The sequence below is a fragment of the Phacochoerus africanus genome, chromosome 8, assembly GCF_016906955.1.
Source record: "Phacochoerus africanus isolate WHEZ1 chromosome 8, ROS_Pafr_v1, whole genome shotgun sequence".
In the NCBI taxonomy this organism is placed as follows: domain Eukaryota; kingdom Metazoa; phylum Chordata; class Mammalia; order Artiodactyla; family Suidae; genus Phacochoerus; species Phacochoerus africanus.
The window spans coordinates 147,337,206-147,361,133 of record NC_062551.1 but is presented as its reverse complement, the minus strand read 5'-3'; the positions used below and the strand labels follow the sequence as shown (position 1 = coordinate 147,361,133).

General features: G+C 43.6%; 1 protein-coding gene across 1 annotated transcript in view; it reads left to right on the top strand.

The window, feature by feature from the left end:
- CACHD1 (cache domain containing 1) overlaps positions 1-23,928 on the top strand; it is a 234,174-nt gene that overhangs the window by 178,724 nt on the left and 31,522 nt on the right. Inside the window, exons 8-13 of the mRNA XM_047788785.1 lie at positions 2,279-2,428; positions 7,177-7,410; positions 12,742-12,891; positions 13,554-13,677; positions 14,488-14,605; positions 20,502-20,670. Coding sequence (XP_047644741.1) covers positions 2,279-2,428; positions 7,177-7,410; positions 12,742-12,891; positions 13,554-13,677; positions 14,488-14,605; positions 20,502-20,670 — 945 coding nt within the window. The remainder of the gene's footprint in view (positions 1-2,278; positions 2,429-7,176; positions 7,411-12,741; positions 12,892-13,553; positions 13,678-14,487; positions 14,606-20,501; positions 20,671-23,928) is intronic.

The window sequence follows — 23,928 nt, the reverse complement described above, 5'->3', positions numbered from 1 at the left end:
AAATTTACAGTTAGTATTTATTAGAGAATTATTCAAACATCAAAAGTATCTTTACAATTTGCTGATATATTAAGTCAGTAGTGATTATTCAGTTCTCTGTAATAAAGGGCACTTCACTGTCTAAAATGAAAATTTACAAATGGAAGCAAATTCAGTCATCAGTTGTTAGGATAATTATTTAAAGAGTAACTATATTTGGAGTTCCCTCTGTGGCACAGTGATTAAAGAATCCCACTGCAGCAGCTCAGGCTGCTACAGAGGTGTGGGTTTGATCCTCAGCCTGGTGCAGGGATCCAGCATTGCCACAGCTGTGGCATAGGTCACAGCTGCAGGTCAAGTTCAGTCCCTGGTCCAGGACTTCCCCCCATGCCACAAGTGCAGAGCACAGCCATTTAAAGGGGGGGCAGAGCTGTTCCTGTTGTGCCTCAGCGGTTTACAAACCCAACTAGTATCCATGAGGATTTAGGTTCAATCCCTGTCCTTACTCAGTGGGTTAAGGATCCAGCATTGCCATGAACTGTGTCGTGTAGGTCAAAGACTCAGGTCAGATACCAAGTGGCTGGGGCTGTGGTACAGCTCATATTCAGTCCCTAGCCTGGGAACCTCCATATGCTACAGGCGCAGCCCTTAAAAAAAAAAAATTAATAATAATAAGGGGGGGAACTATATTCATTATCTATTCTGGGTAACAGATTACCTAACACTCAATGGTTTAAGACAGTGAACATTATCTCAAGATCTGTAGGCCAAGAATCTAGGCAAAGCATACTTGGGTGCCTTTGGTTAAAGATCGTTCATGAGGTTGCAGTCAAACTGTTGGCCAAAGTCACTGTCAAGCTCACGTCCAAGTTCACTCCCGTGGTTGCTGGCACAGTCTTTCCTGAGGGCCTCAATTCCTTGCCTCTCTGTAGTATAGCTCACAACATGTCCTCTGGCTTCCCCAAGAGATGGCACACAGGTGGAAGCCACCATCTTTCTGTAACCTAATCCATCTCTTGACATCCCATGACCTCTGCTGTATTCTGTTCATAAAAGGCAAATTGTTAAATCCAGCCCAGACTCAAAGGGAGCCCACACAAGACAATATCATGAAGTGGGCTCATCGGGGCACCAATGTGGGGGTTTGCTACCACACAGGAACTCTAAAACAACCTCAGATAAGTGACAGCAATAAGAAACTGAAGAACTAAGCACATACTGCATCAATCATGATTTCTCAAGCAGAAGGTAAACTTCTATATAGGATGTCTTAAAAATCGATACTGAGTCAGAGAATCTCAGATTAGGAAGGCCAGCTCCTTTCAAGGTTCAGCTCTCTTCCTTCCGTCCGTTACCACTGGCATCTAGCCTTTGCATCGCTCGTGGTAGGAAATGCACCACGTTTATTTTTGAGTAAATCCACTTGAAAGTTGTTTCACACGGTGCTAAAATGACTTCTCAATTACTCTGCCCATTAGCCCTAGTCGGAGAATCATTTTACTCTTGAGTCATAGATGCCACTTCAGGCCAGTGCCAGGGTGTTCGTTGTGTGTTTGTGTTGACATGTCTTTCTCTTTTATCCTCTATTTACCATCACCCTTCTGCATCACTCTTGTAAACAGTTAGTCCTCACACCACCCCTGGGAAGCAAACACTGTCATTATCCCCACTGTGTTGTCAATAAGGAAATTTAGGTATAGAAAAGTTAAGAAACCTGCCTAAAGGGACGCAGACACTGCTTGAAAGCAGCCAGGACACAGGCAACTCAGCTCCAATGTCCATGTTTTTACTGCTCTCTCACATCGACGGGTTTTAAAAACAAAGGAGCTTTTGGAGCCCCTGAATGTAGAGACAGATAACCTTGCAAGTCTCAGGAGTCCCTGCAAGAACCACCTTTTTAAAATCTAGCCCCCCGCCCCCAAATGTATCTTCCTGGTGAAGACCCCGAATCACTGAGTCTTGAGTCAATCAGGTTCCAAAGCCTCTGTTTCAGAAGGCAGGAGAGGTGTCTGTTTGGTTGGTACATTTCCACAACCGTGGATGCCTGAAGAAATTCGCCTTCTTTGATCTGATAAACTCATTAGCAATAGCTCCTTCCCCAACAGTGGGTAAATGAGGCCTTGTGGCCCATCACGGGCGGGATGGAGAGAAGCAGAGGCAGGGAGATGACGGAAGGGATAGGAACGCTGGGTCGGCCAGGTCCTCAAGACAGAAAGGCCCGGGGGAATTAGAAAGGAAACGGAGTTACTGCCTTTAGCTGGACTCCCTTGTAATGTTCCGTTTGTATGTGTTTGTTTAGATACAGACATGGTCATAATTTACCTGTCCGCCGGAATTACATCAAAGGACTCTTCCGAAGAAGATAAAAAGGCGACTCTCCGTGTCATCAATGAAGAAAATAGCTTTCTAAACAACTCCGTAATGATTCTCACCTATGCCCTCATGAATGGTAGGTAGTGTGCCGAGATTCTTTTCTTTCGGATGAACGGTCTCTCCAAGTGCATGCTGCTTTCAAAACCTTAAGAGCCTTCATGATGTGCTTTGATGAAGGGGATCAGAAGCCACTTCCGTCCCAAGCCCGTCTTTCTCTTCCTCACTCGGGGACCCAGCGTGCATGTTAGGATGTTCCTGTCTCTTCATCTCTCTCTCTCTCTCCAGCCAGCCCCTCGTGTCTAAACCTTGTCCAGTTATGTGCTCTTGCCCAGGATTCTGTACAATGCCATTTTTTTCCCCTTCTTCATATTCTTGGATTTAATGCTCTGTGGGGGTTATTAACTTACCTCATTGGGTTAAGCTGCAGGAAGCCGAAGCACTGACTTAGATTCTTCAGTGTAACCAGGGCTGTGAGTATCATATTTCCCTGCAGAAGCACCACCTGGAGCCTCTTGGGCCACTTTCTCCAGCTCCCCTTCCTTAGCGGTGGCATGGAGATAAGAATTATCTACTTGACAGGCTTGTTGTGAAGACTAACCCTGAGGCACAGTAAACACCCAGGATGATACCAGGCTCTTGCTAGGTGCTCATTAAGGTTGGTTTTGTTGCTGTTACATCAGCTGGTATGTGCGAGGGTTTAGGAAACTGGCAATGTTGAGGGAATTTTTTCCTCGCACAGTTTAACTGTCGTCCAGTCTAACGACAGCTCAATTTTCTAGCCTCTCGGCTGCATCGAGTGTCCTCACCTATGCGCACACTGCTCTTTGTCCTTGTCTTCCCTGGACCCCTATCCTCAGTCTTCAGGGCGGCCCCGTTCGCTTGTTTTAAGAGATTGTGTCTTGATCGAGCTGTGGTCTTTTATTTCCCCTCCCCACTTCCTGATTTCCACACAGAACCAGGTAGCTTTAGGGACACTGGTTCCCATATGGAATGAGGATAGCCTGGACACTGATTTTTTTTAAATGCAGATTCCCAGGCACTGTCTACAGATTTGCATTCGGACTCACTAAGATGGGGTCCAGTGTGTTCTGGCCAGCGTGATGGTTTTCCAGACATTCTGTGGACCACACACACATGGAAGAACCCAGGAACTGGGGTCTAGGGGTTCTCAGTTTCAGTCTCTGTTTGCTAGCCGTGTGGTTTATGGCACGTTAATCTCTTGAGGACCTCAGTTTTCTGTAAAAGGAAAAGAATAAAGTCTGCATAGGGTTGCTGTGATAATAAACATACAAGATGTGTTCGGTTTCTTGGGCACCTACCATACACAACATAGTGCACTGAGGTTTTGGAGCTATAATACACACCTCTGTCTTCAAAAAGCCCTTAAGCCAGTGAGGAAGACAGCCAAGGTGAATGAATTAAATGCAGTAGTACAGGGAGTTCCTGTTGTGGTGCAGTGGAAACAAATCCGACTAGTATCCATGAGGATGAGGGTTTGATCTGGCCTCACTCAGTGGGTTAAAGATCCAGCATAGCCGTGTGCTGCTGTGTGGGTCACAGATGCAGCTCAGATCTGGCATTGCTGTGACTTGGCGAAGGCCCGTGACTACAGCTCCAATTCAATCCCTAGCCTGGGAACTTCCATATGCCATGGGTGTGGCCCTTGAAAGCAAAATGTAATAAAATAAATGTAATAGTACAGGAGTAAGGAAACATAAAAGGGAGAATTCACATCTTTTCCTTTCGATTTAAAAGTCTGCCCAGGCAGACACTGAGTAAAGACATTTTCTTGCTGTCACTCATCTCTTCACTGGTCCTCGATCTTCCCACTGGAGTATCTTGTGCAGCTGCTCTGCCCCGGATAATTTAATTCTTTAAAACTTCTGGTTATTTCTCTCTAGCCACTCTCATCTTTTCTCTTTCTCCCCTTAATCTAGCCAGATACACATCCTAACTACAAGTTTCCCACCTAAGAGGTATCTCTGAACATTATTCACAAAGGTTGACTTACTCTGTCAGTTCAAATAGGGAAGCAGAGCCCCTGTGAACATTTTGGTGGAAGAAATGTATTATCAGAGGGTATACACTTGGTGGGAGTGTAAATTGGTACAGCAGCCACTGTGGAAAACAGTGTGGCAGTTCCTTAAAAAACTAAAACTAGAGCAACCGCATGATCTAGCAATCCCACTCCTAGGCTTATATCCAGAGAAGAGAAAAACTCTGATTTGAAAAGATGCATGCACCCCAGTGTTCATAGCAGCACTATGTACAACAGCCACGGCATGGAAACCCAAGTTCCCATCAACAGATGATTGGTTTGCGAAGATGTGGTGTCTATACACAGTGGAATATTAGCCATAAAAACAAATGAAATAGTGTCATTTGCAGCAGCATGGATGGACCTACAGACTACCATACTAAGTGAAGTCAAGTCAGACAGAGAAAGACAAATACTATATCACTTGTATGTGGAATCTAAAAAAAGAAACAAAATAATACAAGTTAAACTATATACAAAATAGCAATAGACTCACAGACATAGAAAACAAATTTACTGGCAACCAGAAGGAAGAGGGCATATGGGAAGGGATGAATTAGACATAATGGGATTAGCAGATTCAAACCACTATACATAAAACAGATAAGCAACGAGGATTTACCATATAACATGGGGAGCTCTACTTACTATAATAACCTACAAAGGAAAATAAGCTGAATGCACACATACAAAACAGAATCACTGTACACCTGCAATTAACACAATATTGTAAATCAACGACACTTCAGTTTAAAAAAAAGAGGGGTTCCCGTTGTGGCACAGCGGGTTAAGGATCCACTGTTGCCACAGCTGTGGTGTAGGTTGCAACTGCACTCAGATTTGACCCCTGGCCCAAGAACTTCCATGTACAGCTTAAAAAAGAGAAGAAGAAAAGAAAAAAGAATGAGAGGGTACACAACGGTGGGGAGAACGGGAAGAGTAAAGTTGCAAAATGAGGGCTTGACGCCACACAGTTTATGAACCAGCTTTGTGGTCTGGGTGAACAAGTCGGAGCTGGTGGGGGTGTCTGGAGGCTGGGACCATCAAAGTCCACTTAGGAGGTCTGGTGGAGAAGCCCGTGAGAGGTTTTGGCTCTTCGTGGCTGCTACCCCTGAGAATTCTCAGTGAAGCATCTCGGGCAGCCTGGGATGACCCTGGGTGCGCACACCAGCAGTCGGGCGAGGAAACTAAACCCAAATCAGAGGAGGGGAAAGAGCTGGAATGTTCCGATCCCTCTGTGCCTGTTTCTTAAACGTCTCGCAGGCCAGCTCTCAAGTCTTCCAACACTTCACATCTGGCCACCTTTAACTGGGAAGCCTAGAAAAAGATTTTGGGGAACATAATTGCTAGCATTACCATGTAGATGGTAGAATAATCCAGTCTGCCATGCTACGGACCCTACTGCCACCCCTGCACAATATTTCATGTTGCAGTGACATAAAATGCCCAGCCTTTGATATCCCACACGGTGCTTCTGTGTCTAGTAGGTGTTCCTGTTTGTTACTTTTCTTGTATGTCTTGCGAGAGCCACGGGTACATGACAAAGAAAGGAAATGTATTTATTCCCTTGAATTGTCTCCTTTTATCATTCACCCCTGTGAGCTTCTCCAGGGTGTAGAATCAGCGATCAATCACCTCTTTTGTGTTGTCTGCTACTCTGGAGTATACCTCTCCCCTCCCATCTCAATTCTGTGTCAGGCAAAGGCAACAATAATCTGATTCTGACTTTCCCGTAGCATTGCCTAAGTGGAGCAAAATCCAAATTATTCAAGTACCATGTGTTAAGAAAGAAATTATATCCTTTACATCCTGCTATGATTTTAGAAATGCATGTTCAAGGGCTTATACTCCCTATTTAGAAATGATAAAATCACATGAGGTAGGTGAACCACGAACTCCAGATTTTTTAATGACTGAAACTGTTCAAGAACATGAGACAAAACCTTTTTTTAAAACTCCTTGGTAGACTCTCAGTAGTGACCGAAATTATTTGATTTTGTTTACGGTGGTACCCATATGGGATCAGTTACTGATCCTTTTGACTGTGTTCCAACAATAGCAAATCAAAAAATTTTTAAGAAGTTTATTAAATTTATTTTTTGTGCTATAGATTACAGATGTTGTAGAACAGTACATCCCAGTATGCCCGAATCTTTTACCAAGATTTTAAAATTCTTCAAACATAAAGAATATAAGTAAATCAAATCCAGTATTATCCTAACAATATAAAGCATGAAAACATTTGTAATTAAAATGAGCTTAAAGAAAGAGGGTTTGGAGGCATCACTAAATGCAATCCATAGTTCTTTCATTTCATCGCATGAGACTTTGGCAAGAGTTTAACAGGCAGAGGTAAGAAATGAAATGGTAAACTTCTATCCTTTAAAACTCTTACAGTTTCATCTAATTTAAACTACATGCAGACTTGTTAATGACTACTTTTGCTTTCAAATATTAAATTCTAAAAGTAATTTAAATTTTATCATTAAACTTGGCGGAAAGACTAGCCTTGCTGAATGGGGCGCTTTATTTACTTATGCGTTTTTTTATCACTGTCTTTTGAAGAATTCCTTGGCCCTCTTGACCGGCTGAGGAAAGACCATGCCTCTGGCTTTGTTCCTCGGCAGGCACTGGTATCTGTGTCCCGAGTCTGGGTTGTCTCTGCAGTGACCCGTTTGGCATTGCAGGACCTCATCCAGACCCTTATTAGATCGAAATGGCAAGGTTATTAAATGGATTTACACCTCTTGTGTTTTACACTGCCTTCCTTTGGCTTTCTATTTCAGATGGGGTGACTGGTTTGAAAGAGCTGGCTTTTCTGAGAGATCTGGCTGAACAGAACTCGGGAAAGTACGGTGTCATAGACCGGACAGCCTTGCCTGTGATTAAGGGCAGCATGATGGTACTGAACCAACTGAGTAACCTGGAGACCACCGTGGGCAGGTTCTATACCAACCTTCCCAACCGGATGATTGATGAGGCTGTCTTTAGCCTCCCCTTCTCTGATGAGATGGGAGACGGTGAGTTTGGAGAACACTTTCTACTAAAGGAAAGGGAAGAGAAATGGATTTGAGGGAAACGGGGACTTTTAAATGCTGTTCAGTGTCTACCATGTGAGCATTAGGGGTCTGGGCAGGCTTGGGAGTGGGCATCCCTTTCTCTGGTGCATGCATTGCAGTGCCCCTGCCATTGGTCCGATGGCACCATGTTCTAAGAGCAGAAATCCCCAGCCCCGTTTCTTCCTCATTGACCTAGGGTCCGTCAGTATCACGGGTACATCTACCAGGGAAGCTTTGTGAGGATCCCCCAATGGCTAAAAGTTAGTGAATTTGGAACAGAAGAGTAGCTTTGCATAGCAAGCGGTAAGTAAAACTCAGCAGTGCTTGGGATTCAGACTCAAAGGCAAGGCGACAGATGCAGGCTTGACACCAAGAGGACTTTAGACCCCACTCTGCCACCTAAATTGTTGTCCTAGGTAGTTTATTTCATCTCGTAAGTTCACATTGGCTTATCTATTAAAAATGTAATGATAGCTTTCATGTAATAAATCTTTTAGTTTATAAGGGCCTGGCATACCATTCAATAATAAGTACCGTTCTTGTTGTATTTATGTATTTATTATTTTACTTTTGTTATTATTACTATTAGATCATCATTATCTTGATGTCACAAGTTACCCATCATAGGAAGTTGGGTACAGTGCTTAACCTTCATGTGATTAAATTGTTGTTCTTTAAAGTGGGTGAAATACTCTCTCCCTCAAGGCAGTGGTGAAAATTAAATGCCCTGCAATATGTAAAGCATCTAGAACAACGCCTGGCCAATAGTATGTGCTCAGTAAAAATGCAGTTTTTTTCTTTCCTGCTTCATACTCTTTCTTATCCTTTTCCACCACATCCTTCCCTTGCTTCTTTCTTAATAGAGAAGATTGAAGAGACAGCTAGTCACTGGGGAGACAGCCTCACCACACGAGATCTTGTTTTTATGTTCCACTGACTAGGAACTTCCTCTAATAGATATTCAGAGAAAACTCATGTATCAAAGTAACAAGCCTTATAGAGACTGGGTTTTCTAGAAATTTTCGCTAAACATGTTCTTTCTTACAAGGAAGAAATATGGTAGCCACTGCTGCACTTCAATATTTTCTCTGTCCTTTTTCTGGAAGGGCCCACGGGTATGAATAGAATAGAAACGCCCACCTTTAGGTAAGGTCATTTCTTTTAGAAGGAAATGTCAGGTCTTAAATGTGAGGGACCTTGTATGCCCTTCACCACCATGACTGAGGGCCTGCCAAGCGTTGTGTCGGGCCCTGATGGGTTAGGCCCATATCTCACCCTCCACCAGCATTGTAATCTGATAAGAGAAAGACAGACCAATGGATCATGATCATTCTGTGTGAAAGGAGCAGAGACATGTAGAAACTGAGTCCTGTACAAGCGCACAGGATTATGCCATCAAATTCTGTTACTGTTAGTGGCACCAGGTAGAGTAGGGCCCTTTCTGAAATGTACTCCACCACCCAGAGAGCCACTGTGAATGCTTTAAATTAAAGTATGTGCAAGCCTTCATTTCCCTGTTGGCTGATGCTTTCCAAAGTTTAATCCTTAGGGCCTGTTTTATGAATCCTATGTAGGGGTTGCAATGATGGGTTTACTGGTCTTTTGCACTCCTACTAGAGGGAGTGCATCATTTTCAGCTTTGTATTTTCAGTCCTTAGAATTACTGGGTGACACCTCCTCTAACTCCGTGACAAGGGGACACTAAGTCTAGGGAAACTCATGTTTACATGGCTCTAATTCAGAAACCCCCCCCCCCGATTAAACTGTCAGTTACTTGATATATTTCTTTTAAAATGCAAGTCTAGAGAGTTCCCTGGTAGTCTAGTGGTTAGATCTTTGTACTTTCACTGCTGAGCACTGGGTTTAGAAACTGAGATCCCACATCAAGCTGCTGCATGGCACAGCTGGGGGGGGGGGACTTAAAAGGGGGAAACAGTAAATAAATTAATTGAATTAAATGCAAGTCTAGTCTCTGTGCTTTATGTTAAAGTAGGGAGGACATTGGGGAATTTCATTAAATGTAGTAAGAGCTTAGCATACATTGCCACAACGGGATAAAGAGTCTTCTGTCCAGATTGATAATTGAAAAGTAAGACTGTGTTTCTTTTATCAGGCTTTTTCTCAGCGAATCTAGAGGAGAATAGAAGCCTGAAGTGAGCGTGTGGTTTCCGAGTATTTGTGGGGTACTTTACTGCTCTATGAAAACGGCTTTAATCTTAGACGAACGCCCAGGGAGATGTGGCATGCAGACTGTGACCCCTACCTCTCTACTGGCTGTCACAGCGCTGCTCTCGTCACTTATAACCCCTTTGTCCGGGGGTACCTGAGCCAGAACCTCCTCCAAAATGCATTTTTCAAACCTTCTTGGAGTTCCCTTGTGGCTCAGTGGTAATGAACCCGACGAGTATCCATGAAGATGTAGGTTCGATCCCTTGATCTCGTTCAGTAGGTTATCTCGTTCATTGCAGCCATGAGCTGCAATGTAGGTCGTAGACACGGCTCAGATCCCGAGTTGCTGTGGCTGTGGTATAGGCTGACAGCTGCAGCTCCAATTGGACCCTTAGCCTTGGAACTTCCATATGCCACAGCTATGGCCCTTAAAAATTTTTCTTAAATAATAAAAATTAAAAAAAAAAAACCTTCCTAAATAACTATTATTTTTAAAGGCTTTAAAATTAGTAGCATTCTACATGTTTTCTCTTTTTTTTTTTTTTTTTTGCTGTATCTCATTTCTTTATAGTTGCTCTGCAATGTTCTGTCAATTTCTGCTATACAGCAAGACGACCTAGTCATACATATATATACATTCTTTTTCTCATTTTATCTTCCAGTCATGTTCTATCGCAAGTGATTGGATATATTCCCTATGCTAAACAGCAAGACCTCATTGCTTATCCATTCTAGATGAAATAATTGCATCTGCTAACCCCAAACTCCCAGAATTCTACACATTGACTGCTTAAAGAATGCTTCTGAAATTATTCTAGACACCCACTGCATAACTTTTCTTTTTTCCTGTCTTATTGAGATATAATTGACATATAGCATAGCATTAGTTTTAGGTTTACAACATAATGATTTGATATATGTATATATTGCTAAATAGTTACCACACTAAGCTTAGTTAATATCTATCACCTCACATAGTTACATTTTTTTTTCTTGTGTTGAGAACCTTCAAATATGCAATACTGTATGGTCAACCCTTGTCCCCATACTGTATGTTACATCCCCAGAAACTACTTTACAACTGGGCATAACTTTTCACAAGGTTCTTCAGTGTTGTAGCCACTTCTTCCTACCAAGTGATACATTTTTTTTTTTCTTTTGCTGCTGCCCCAAGGCATATGGAGTTCCCAGGCTAGGGAGCCAATCCAAGCCCAAGCTGCACCTACACCATACCTGCAGCAACACCCAGTCCTTAATCACACACTGTGCTGGGCAAGGGAATCAAACGAATCCTGGCACTAAAGAGACACTGTCAGTCCCATTGTGCCACAGCGGGAACTCCACAAGTGGTACATTTAATTGGCCTTTGCAATCCCAGCAACTCAGTAATACTTTGAATGGACGTTAGACACAATTCTCTCTGTAGAAGTTAAGATGATCTAAATCCCTTTCCTGGGTGTTGATAGAATAGATGTCTCATAGGCGGCTAAGGCATGAACATGTCATCAAGCACAGGAAAATACAAGAGCACGATGGAGAGAAACTAGCCATTTTTTTTGTTCTGAGTTTTATGTAGCGCCATGGGACTGTAGAACTGCTCGGATCCTAAAGATCGCTGTCTCAGCTCCCCATCTGATACACGAGGAGACGTGTTCAGAGGGGTGGCACAACCTAACCAACTCATTAGTAGAAGTAGCGGGGAGCTCAGCTGGCCTGCTGCTCGGGGACGTGCATTGATCACTAGCCACACCATCTCCTGTACATCCTCCGCCTGCTTTTTCTTTCCCTTCTTCTGTTGCTTTTGTATAGTGTCTGAGCTAAGAATGGTTTCTATATTTTTTTAAGTTTTATTGAAACAAAGCAACAAACAAGTATATGCAATAGAGACTGTATGGCTCACAAAGCCTAAAATATTTACTATCTGATCCTTTGTATAAAAGTTTACCAACTGCTGGCCCCAGTGATTAGAAGTACTTTTCCTTTGGAACCTTAAAATCTCCTTTAGCTACTCGGCGTTCTAAGTGGTCAGATAATAAGGTTCTGTCCTGTTCTAGATCTTTTTCTCAACGAAGTCCTCTTTTTTGGCAGGATACATGAATAAAATATAGCACCTTATAAACTTTCCTTTATCTGTAATCTCTTTCATTAAATAACCCCTCGAAATTAGGATGGCAGTTAGTGCTCTGTCCTTTAAACAGACGTGAAATTCAAGGCTCGAAGAAGTTAAATCCAGTGTCACAGGAGTGGATACATAAGGGACACAGCTGGGCTAGAACCCAGATATTTAGATTCCTCCTTGTCCAGTGGTCTTTCAAATTCAGCTGCACCTTCCTCACTTCAGGAAGTAGAATGCCACACTAAGTGCTGCTGATGTTTGACAGTGATCTGAAATGACATATCCTCTTAGGTGAAAAAAATAGTGGAAAATGTACAGATCATCTCCATGTAAGTGAACTAAACTATCTGAACCCTCCACCTCCCCCCCCCAAAAAAAGACTCTCTTTTCCCTCCTCTCTGACTCACCTGTGCTGTCTGCAAGGGCAGCGCTTGGTTTCTGGATCCACAGGAAACCTTTGCTCAGAGTGGATTGAGATGGCCCTCACAGTCCCCTTGAGAAGAGCGCTGGGCGTCTTCAGTGCCTTCTCCACTATCTTTTGAATCTTTTTTTAAATTATGGTTGACTTACAGCAAAGTGACCCAGTCATACAAATATGTATACATTCCTTTTCTTTCTTTCTTTTTTTTTTTTTTTTTGCCATTTCTTGGGCCATTCCCATGGCATATGGAGGTTCCCAGGCTAGGGGTCTCATCAGAGCTGTAGCTGCTGGCCTACTCCAGAGCCACAGCAATGCTAGATCCGAGCCGCATCTGCCACCTACACCACAGCTCACGGCAACACCAGATCCTTAACCCACTGAGCAAGGCCAGGGATCGAACCCGCAACCTCATGGTTCCTAGTCAGACTCGTTAACCACTGCGCCACGATGGGAACTCCTGACATTCCTTTTCTTATATTATCTTCCATCATTGACTGTGCCAAGAGCTTGGCCATTCCCTGTGTTATACCTTAGGACCTCATGGCTTATCCATTCTGAATGAATTTTGTTTGTTTTTAACCCATAGGTTTGATAATGACTGTGAGTAAGCCCTGTTATTTTGGGAACCTCCTTCTGGGAATTGTTGGCGTGGATGTGAACCTGGCCTACATCCTTGAAGATGTGACGTATTACCAAGACTCTCTGGCTTCCTATACTTTTCTGATAGATGACAAAGGTAATCTGCTAAAATTTAATTGTAGGAAGGAATGATTTCTTTAGCATCCTGAAGAAATAATCTGTAGCTATTCTGATCCTAGCAAAGTGGGAAATGATAGTCCTTGTAGAAAAAATGTGCGACCAAGATTACTCATTTGTCATAGAACACCACAGAGATGGCAGAATGAAACTAAAAATTATACATTTGTTTCTTTTGAATTTTGTGTTGAGGGGTAGGTAATAGGTACTTGTATCCTCAGGAAATTAGACTTGAGGATTGAATAACACATAAAATGTGATCCTTGGGGGCTTTTGGTTTTTTGGTTTGGCTTGATTTGGTTTGGTCTTGTCTATACTGTTTTCTTCAGACTTGCTGGCCCTACGTTTAATGGAATAGGCTAGAATATTTTACGAAATGGAAAGCAAATGAGCAGTACCTCCAAAATATTCTCTCTTTTTATTCGACAGATGTTTTGGTCATTTAAGACATCTTTCTACACTTCAGGGACACCTAAAACAAAGTCAGTTTAAATGGACAGGTGTATTACAGACCGAGGAGTTGAGTGCTGGGCCTTGATCCCAAAGGAGCCCCCATTTGAGACCTGTGAAGGGCACCTTGTTAGCATCAGTACTTCCTCCAATATGTTTCCCATAGCATGTTTCTTTGTTTTCTTATTTCAGGGTATACACTTATGCACCCATCTCTTACCAGACCATACTTACTCTCAGAACCCCCCCTTCACACTGACATCATTCATTATGAAAACATCCCCAAATTTGAGTTGGTTCGGCAAAATATCCTAAGGTAAGGAGAAGGGGAGGGTCATAGCCGTTCGTTTTCCTCCGAGAATAGGACCCACTGGAGTCACATATGACCGTTTATAATAGGATATAAAATACATATATAAATTGTTTTAATGTTATCAAAAGGGTACTCCGTAATTTTTCTCTAAGAAGGATAGCCACGGTTTTTGTTTATTTTGTCAAATAGGTAAGGTCCCTTAGGACCATCATTTGGGGAACCCATCTCATAAATCAAATTCTTATGTTCCCATTGCCTTTAGTTGCAACATCAGGTATATCTTATCTCATTTTTTCAAAAAGACTCCAGTTATGCCACATTGGAAAATGTTGGCAGACTAAGAGGTGAAGTTGAGGATCAGCTGTAGAGCATGCCAGAAAATAGCTTGGCAAAGTAGTGCCCATTCCAAGTAGACAGCACAATCATCTCCGGCATTTTCTCCTGCAATAAGGAACAGATCGGGTTTTTTCCAACCGTGATACATTATTTTGGCAGAGGGTAACGTATCGAGAAATGGGTCTTTGTGCTCATCGGTTGTAAACGAATGACTGAGTGGTTTGAGACAAGTCAGTCTCTGGAAAGAATTAGAATTGGGGGTGGGGGCAGGGAAGAGAGCAAGGAAGGTTGCTGGCTCCGAGCCAATGGGTGCTTTTGCAGATTTGAAAGTCTCACGTTCTCTCTTTCAAACGCGATGAGCTTCATTGCCTTTCAAAATCGGGAGGTGGCCATTGACTCCCAGCATCTTCCCGGCCTTTAATTAAGTGCTTCATTTTATCTTTTGCCTGAAATATTTCATGTTGTTTGCCAACGCAGCCTCCCTCTGGGCAGCCAGATTATCGCGGTCCCTGTGAACTCCTCCCTGTCCTGGCACATAAACAAGCTGCGGGAAACTGGCAAGGAAGCCTACAATGTCAGCTACGCCTGGAAGATGGTGAGTGAGAGGAAGGCCGCCTTCCCGAGGAGCTTTGGGGCTTCTCATTCTTCTTCCTCCTGGTGCAGGAATTCTGCAGAGCTTCTGTCTGACGATGCTACTCATCAGTTTTAAAGGGATTGGACAAAGAAGAGGATCCATAGAAATTGTATATTTTTGTTTTCTTTGGTTGATAAAACCAGTCATTGTTCATGATGAAGAAATCAAACCATATACAGAAAATCTAAAAGGTGGAAAGTGAACTCTGCCCTGTCCCTTGCAGACTTTGACCTCCCATCTCCCAGAATTAACCCCTTTGATCACATTCCAGAAAATGGTTATCCAGACACAGGCCTGCACTTCTGTATTTCTGTGTGTGTCTCTGCGTCCGTGTGCACACACAAACTGTAACAGCTCTGTATGTTGGTTGCATTATATAGATGGCCCAGATTTCTTTAAACAACCCCTTATTAATACACATTTAGATTGGAGTGTGTCTAGTTTGTTTTTATCATTTTCTTTTTCTTCTCTTTTTTTTGGGGGGTGGGGTTTTGTTTTGTTTTGTTTGTTTGTTTTTGGTCTTTTTGCCATTTCTTGGGCCGCTCTCGCCCCATATGGAGAGTCCCAGGCTAGGGGTCTAATCGGAGCTGTAGCCACCGGCCTACGCCAGAGCCATAGCAACGCAGGATCCAAGCCACATCTGCAAACTACACCACAGCTCATGGCAACACCAGATCCTTCACCCACTGAGCAAGGCCAGGGATCGAACCCGCAACCTTATGGTTCCTAGTCGGATTCGTTAACCACTGAGCCACGACAGGAACTCCTCTTTTTCTTTTCTGGTTGTAAGGGCCAAACCTGAGGCATGTGGAAGTTTCCAGGCTAGGGGTTGACTCAGAGCTGCAGCTGCCAGCTTACACCACAGCCCCAGCAACAGCAGATCTTTAACCCACTGAGCAAGGCCAGCGATGGAACCCACATCCTCATGGATACTAGTCAGGTTCTTAACCCACTGAACCACAACGGGAACTCCTGGTTTTGTTGGGTTTTTTTTTTTTTGGTCTTTTTTGCCATTTCTTGGGCTGCTCCTGCAGCATATGGAGGTTCCCAGGCTAGGGGTCGAATTGGAGCTGTACCTGCTGGCCTACACCACAGCCACAGCAGCGCCAAATCTGAGCCACATCTGCAACCTCCACCACAGCTCACAGCAACGCCGGATCCTTAACCCACTGAGCAAGGCCAGGGATCGAACCCGCAACCTCATGGTTCCTAGTCGGATTCGTTAACGGGAACTCCGGGAACTCCTGTTTTTATCCTTTTTCAACTCAGATCAGGAAGGTTGGAAGTTAAAAAGAACATGAATGCATACATATCCTCTTTGGACTCTCTCCAAGGAGAAGAAGCGTTTAGATTAGAATTTGGATTATTCCCAAGCATCACAAGCAGACTGACAATTTGGCCCTAACTGTAGCATCCACTTCAGCTTTCTGAAGAATCATAGAGAAATAGAATCTAACACACACTGTCCATCTAAATTATGTTTTTGTCCTTTACTCCCTCTTCTGAGCAGAGTATAACAGTGCTCTCATCGGGCCCTACATACTGTAATTGACCAAAGGAAGAGCAGACTTTGATTGTTATCATCAAATATTAATCATTAAACTTAAAATGCAGTCATACTTGAGATTCCCTTGGCAGGCTGCATCTGGAGCTTCACCTGTCATTGGCTCCAACTGGCTCTGGTTCTTCAACCCTTTAAGAACTGCTTATTGAACACTGTGAGCTAAGAAGCATAAGAAGAATGATACTCTCTCTGCCCTCATCAAGCATCCAGCTTAGCAGTGGATGCAAATAATTCAACCACTCTGAACAATGTCTGCATAGGAATGATAGGAATTAGGAGTTGCCAACATGCCTTTACACATGACTCTCCTCTGACTTTCTTGTTTGGTTCTTAAAACATCAGATGGCAACAGTGATCTCTAAACATGGAGATGAAAGTAAACAAAATAATAAATGAAACCACTTGAGAAACTTACATTTACAAGCCTAAGGCTACCGATATTTTACTGATAATACAGATTTGGAACAGGTTAAAGTCTGTTTTGAAACTCTCCAAGTCAGCTTGTTTTCAGGAATGTTTTTGAGAATAATTGCACCGTCTGCCCTTATTATAAGTATACAGTTTTTAAATAAAGACCAGTTGCTTTTCACATCAAAAACAGTGAGTCAGACACAAGAATTCTGAATTTTAAAAATACTTTTATATTTGAAATAGGCGATTATTTACCTATTTTATCGTGATTGAAAGCAACTCGGTTACATCCTGGGAAAATAGCTACATTAACATTTGTTGGCACCAACAGAGAAGAAAGGAAATGGAGGCATTTTAAGACTTTCTTTGTACAATGAATATACCTAATGTTAGCATTTTGAAAAGAAGTAGTTTCTTCTTAAGAACAGCCATTCTTCAGTGATACTGGTAAATTCTGGCCACTCTGCTCAGCCAAATGGATATAATCATGCAATCACTTCAGGTAGAAATGTTCAATTTCTCAGACTTCTGAAATTGTCAAGAACATCACTATTAAGTAAACAAAATTAAAGAGGTAGAGTTCCCGTTGTGGCTCAGCAGGTTAAGAACCCAGCTAGTATCCACAAGGATTCAGGTTCAATCCCTGGCCTCAGTGGGTTGGGGATCCAGCATTGCCACAAGGTGTCGTGTAGGTCACAGCCGTGGCTCAGATCTGGAGTTGCTGTGGCTGTGGTGTAGGCCGGCAGTTGTAGCTCCGATTCGACTAGCCCTGGAACTTCCGCATGCCACAGGTGCAGCCCTTGTAAAAAGGAAAACAATTGAATAATTAATTAATTAATTAATTAATTCAAGAGGTAATAAATGAGTTTGAAGGCTTGTCTGGTTACCCAGCAATAAGAACAAGAATTTTTCAGCTGTCTTTAGTTAAACTTTGGGGGGGGGGGGGCGCAGGGGCGGAAATAGGTACTTATCTTGTCCTCAGGAAGTAGATTCTTTTACTAAATATAATTTAAGTAGGTTTAATTACATTGATAATAATTGGTGAAACTGCTTAGCATCCAGAGATAGATCAGATACTGAATTATTTCACTGAATTAATTTGAATGTAACCTAGGAGGATATGTTAGCATCATTAAGAGATGACTCCTCTGTCACTGTGAAACCCAAGTCCATCTTGGAGCATTGGAGCAGGCTGCATGCTCTGATAGAAGGCTATATTGACTGTCGGAAGGTACTGCAATATTCCTGTGTTACACAGGCATGATTCACTTCAGAACATGAATCCCAAGGACCATCAGTAAAAACAAACCAAACAGAAAACACTCCCCCAGTCATGGAGAGTTCTTCTAGGTAGATTATACATAGTTCCTTAATGCAAAGACTATTTCAGCTAAGAACACAATAGGAAGATTTGTTTTGAAATCTGTTTTCTGGGAGTTCCCATCATGGCTCACTGGTTAACGAACCCAACTAGGATCCATGAGGACGCTGGTTCAATCCCTGGCCTTGCCCAGTGGGTTAAGGATCTAGCATTGCTGTGAGCTGTGGTGTAGGTTGCAGACGAGTTTCAGCTCCCCAGTTGGTGTGGCTGTGACATAGGCTGGCAGCTGTAGCTCCGATTTGACTCCTAGCCTGGGAAGTTCCACATGCTGTGGGTGCACCGTAAAAAGACAAAAAAAAAAAAAGAGAGAGAGAGAGAGAAAAGAAATCTGTTTTCCTTTCCAGTTAAGAACAATTTATAAGGTTTTACTTTTAGATACCAGGGGTAAGTTTTTTTTCTCTTACAGAATTGACCCAATTATAAAATTAGATATTCTGGTCATTCTGGTAAAGTTTTTGTCTTTTGGTTCCTTAGACTATGGAACACAGGAAATAAACTCAAAGCATGACTGTGCGATGGGAAGAGGAGTATTATGTAAATGCCACTTCAGAATGCCACTCTGTTGCTTCCTAATTTGTTAGATAGAGGAAGAAGATTTAATTTGCTAATCTAGTTGAATATCTTTGGCAGCGGTACTTGAAAGCAATTCCAGGAAGATGCCAATTTTCCCTGTGTGTAAAAATATTTTGCAACCATCCTCACAAACCCTACATTACACTTAAGTCTAACCACCCTGGTTAAAAATTTTCTCCTTGATCAATAAGTAAATCCTTTGAGCTGCTTTGGTTCTAAATATCCCTAGGTTCTGACTTGGCTGGTTATTGCTCTTTTCATTTATTTATAAACCATCTTTTAAGTAGATTCTATTCATCTCCTAATAGAATGGACCTCTAGAAGTTTACCTTCCGTGTGTGTGTGTGTGTGTGTGTGTGTGTGTGTGTGTGTGTGTGTGTTTGCTTTTTAGGGCCCCACACACAGCATGTGGAGGTTCCCAGGCGTTGAATAGGAGCTACAGCTGCCGGCCTGTACCACAGACACAGCAATTCAGGATCCAAGCTTTGTCTGTGACCTACACCACAGCTCACAGCAACACCAGATACCTAACCAATTGAGCGAGGCTAGGGATCGAACCCGCCACCTCGTGGTTACTAGTCGGATTCATTTCTGCTGCACCACAACAGGAACTCCTAGCTTTCTTATATTTTTAAATCAAGGAGCTAGTACAAAGTAGGTTGACTTAACTTTTGAGTCTGATAGACATTTTTTCCACCAAATTTTATTCAAGCATCAGTTTCTAGGAGCAAAGTGAATTTGAAAGTACTCCTGTCCCTACATATGAGCTTAAATTAGGCCCATCTACAACACAGGTGCCTTTCCAGGTCCGGAAAAGACAAGTCAGGCCAGTTTTGCAAGGGAGCCATAGAATTGGCTCCGAATCTCAGATCCTAGTCACCTCTAGCTGGGAGAAGGGAAAGCGTTCGCTGGGAGTAGAATGCGTAAACCAGATTCTGTATGAGCTGCATGTGTGAAGTCATAATTAGCATTTAGAATAGGCAGTTCTCAGGACACTCATTGCAGAACCAACTATATATTTTAAACTGCATTTCAAACCCAAGCAGAAAGAAGTATTGCATTCTTATGCCATGTTCCAACTTGCAGCCATCAGCTTAAATAAGCAGAAGAGGACTAGGGTCACTATTCAAGGGACTATTTTCTTTTTTGGTTTTTGTTGTCCTTGTTTGGGTTTTTGTTTTGTTTTCTTCTTTTTAGGGCTCCACCTATAGCAGACAGCATTCCCGGACTATGGGTCAAATCAGAGCTGCCCGCCTATATCACAGCTACAGCAGCAGTGGGATCCGAGCCACATCTGTGACCTACACCACAGCTCAGAGCAACGTCAGATCCTTAACCCATGGAGCAAGGCCAGGGATCAAATCTGCATCCTGGAGTTCCCATTGTGGCTCAGTGGTTAATGAATCCGATTAGGAACCAGGGTTCGATCCCTGGCCTCTCTCAGTGGGTCAAGGATCCGGCGTTGCCGTGAGCTGTGGTGTAGGTCGCAGATGTGGCTCGGATCCCGTGTTGCTGTGGCTCTGGCGTAGGCCAGCAGCTACAGCTCCGATTCGACCCCTAGCCTGGGGACCTCCATGTGCCAAGGGTGCGACCCTAGAAAAGACAAAAAAAAAAAAATCTGCATCCTATGGATACTAGTTAGATTCATTTGCACTGTGCCACACCGGGAACTCCTCAAAGGGACTATTTTCTATTCCCTTCATTAGCTCCATGATTTTCTGTTACCTACGTTAACTTTCCTCAATCAAGAAGGAAAATAAAACGTGTAATCCTTTGGCGGGGCTCTTTCTGCCCATCTTCATGTCTTCCATTCACTCATCGAATATTTTCCTGTGTGGATTAGAAGGCAGAGATGATAATGTAGGCAAAGTCACACCCCCAGGAACGAACGTTCATGTTCTGTACTCAAATTTCTTTTATTTTTCCAGGTCCAAGACACCTCCTTTATTCTCTGTATCGTGGTCATACAACCAGAAATACCTGTCAAACAGCTGAAGAACCTCAACACTGTCCCCAGCAGCAAGTTGCTGTACCACCGGCTAGACCTCTTGGGCCAGCCCAGTGCTTGTCTCCACTTCAAACAGCTGGCCACTCTAGGTAAAGCCCAGCCCGTCTCCGCTCCCTCTGTGCTCCTCCTCATCGCAGCTCACTACGAGCGGCGGTTCGAATCCAGCAGTTGAATGCCTGTGGTGCCCATGTGACGATCCCCCTGCAAAAACAATCCGAGGCCTTGCCTTGTATCGGGTGCTCCATCAGACCCTGAGAGGAGGATTTGTGGGTGGGTGATGCATTAAGGATGACCTCTTAGAAGGCACTGTCAAGGATGTGAGGGAAACAGGCCAATCAAGGAGGAGAAGTCAAATGAGAGTTTGATTTTAGGTGAAAGTCCAGCCTGAACCTAGTCTGCGGTGTGGAGGTTGCTTTGGAGTGTACATTTCATTGCAGAATTTTCCCAGGCTGAAGAAAGGGAGCGGGACTTGCCTTAGTCACATGCAGCTTTCTGCTAGTGCTGGGCAAAGGGGTCTTAGTGGCCCAAAGAGTGTCCCTCCAAGGGAGTCACTCGAGGCAAGCTCAGATACGGGGACCCACGGGGGATCCTGGGTAGAAGGTGGAGACGTGGTAGAGGTTGACCAGGGGCCGCATACCTGTATATCCTTTTAGCATTCTACAGCTAGTCTTCAAAAGAGCTGAGGAAATAGGCCCATAATTCAAAGGTAGCAAAAAGGAATTCATATTTGTTATGTGCCCCGTGTGTTACATCATCATTTGAACTGACCTATTACAGGTGAGGATGTTGGCTTTAACAAAATGCGTAACTTTTCCAAGGAAACCAGGCTGAGATGAGGTTCATGCTTCTCCAAGCCTGCAGCCGCCTCTCACTGTGGGCCGCCCTGGGCCAGGCACATATGAGGTGTCTGTGGAGTATGTTGTCGGTACAGCCCAGTATCCTTACAGTGCCGTAGAACGGGCATTCTCTCTTTCACTGTTGAAAATACTTAGGGTATGGAATTGCCATCATGGCTCAGCAGAAATGAGGACACAGGTTCGATCCCTGACCTTGCTCAGTGTGTTAAGGATCTGGCATAGCTGTGAGCTGGGGTATAGGTTGCAGATGGGGTATAGGTCGCAGATGTGGCTTAGGTCTGGCATGACTGTGGCTGTGGTGTAGGCTGGCAACTACACCTGCAATTTGACCCCTAGCCTGGGAACTTCCATGTGCCACAGTTGCGGCCCTAAAAAGCAAAAAAGAAAAAAGTAAAATACTTAGGGTTCAGACAGTGAATATGAATCATTAGACAGCTGGCAAACCGAGTAGAGGGGGCACAGATGGGAAGAGAGCCAAAGTCCCTTGTCTCTAGGTTCCAATCTTGGGTTTTTTTTGGGGGGGGGGGGAGATTGCCTTTTATTTCTATGCAAAAGAGCACATGTGTCTTTAATTCATTTGATTTTATGGCTGCACCCATGGCCCATGGAGGCTCCTAGGCCACAGACTGAATCTGAGCTGCAGCTGCAGCAATGCCATATCCATTCACCCACTGCGCTGGACTAGGGATTGAACCTGCACCTCCACAGCCACAGGAGCCACTGCAATCGGATTCTTAACCAACTTTACCACAGCAGGAACTCCTAATTCATATTTTTAAGAACTGCTTCCTGAAAAGCTAAGATATGCATGATTCTTTTAGCTACTATGGGAGCTAGCTGAACAGTACTACACTGCTGATAAAAAGGTGGTCACTATTTTTAAACAATACAGTGAAGTGCAGCGGTTTTTCTTGATGAGACAGAAGCGCAAGCTTGGGGGAGGAGTGGGTTTTTGTTGCTGTTATTGTTTCTTTTTGGGCTGCCCCTCAGCATATAGCGTTCCCACACCTGGAATCAGATCCCAGCCGCAACCGCAGTAATGTCAGACCCTTTAACCCACTGTGCCAGGCCAACGATCAAACCTGTGTCCTGGCACTAGGAGATGCTGCCACTCCCGTTGCACCACAGTGGGAACTCCAAGCCAAGATTTTTTATTTCCTTTGGATAATAATGCCTTATACCTATACTGTCCAATATGGTAACCACTGGCCACATGTGGCTATCGAGTCCTTAAAATATGACTAGACCTGGAGTTCACATCATGGCTCAGTGGAAACAAATCTCACTAGCATCCTTGAGGACGCAGATTTGATTCCTGGCCTTGCCCAGTGGGTTAAGTATCTGGCATTGCCGTGGGCTGTGGTGTAGGTCACAGACTTGGCTCGCATCTCACAGTGCCGTGGCTGTAGTATAGGCTGGGGCTACAACTCCGATTCGACCCCTAGACTGGGAACTTCCATAGGCTGCAGCTGTGACCCTGAAATGACCCCCCCCCCACAAAAAAAAAGACGACTAGACCAAGTTGAGATTTACTGAAAATGTATACTTTCATACTTAATTTTTTCATACTTAATTTTTTGCATTGATTACATGTTAAAGTGATAAATGTTTTAGATATATTAGATTCCACAAAATAAAGTAGTAAGATTAACTAGTTTGCTTTTGCTTTTCTTGATGTGGCTACTGGAAAATTTTATTGCATTTGGGGGTAGCACTGTATTTTAGTTGAACAGTGCACCTTGCAGAGATGCTCAGAAAATGAAGAGCTTATCAACTCCGGTACTTTACTCAGGACTATCGGTCTGATCCTGGGTCACACAGACAGTGTCTAACTTTTACTGGGTGCTCTTTCCCCTGTGCCCACCCAGCTTCACTTTGGCCGTAGAATGCCAATGTTTAGAGGGGTCGCTGAGGGCAGTTTAGTATCAGTAATGAAATGAAGCAAGATAATTGAAAATTTTTTTTAAAGAAATGGAAAATAAGAGAAACAATAGCAAATGAGTGGTTTCCATCTTTTTTTTTTTTGTCTTTTTGCCATTTCTTGGGCCGCTCCTGCGGCATATGGAAGTTCCTGGGCTAGGGGTCAAATCGGAGCTGTAGCTGCCAGCCTACGCCAGAGCCACAGCAACGCAGGATCCGAGCCGCGTCTGCAACCTACACCACAGCTCATGGCAACGCCGGAACCTTGACCCACTGAGCAAGGGCAGGGACCGAACCCGCAACCTCATGGTTCCTAGTCGGATTCGCTAACCACTGCGCCACAACGGGAACTCCTGAGTGGTTTCCATCTAATCTCACTCATGACAGGGATTTTTGAGGCAAGGTTTTAAATACATGTCAGAGCTCCCTCCTTTCAAGAGACCTGAAGGAAGGGACATTTTCTTTCTTGGTGCACAAAGGGAAATTTTAAGAGTACACCATCCAGTGCAGTTAAGTACACTAGTATGTATATACGTGAGTCTTGGACATGAGCTGTATGCCTAGCTCTTA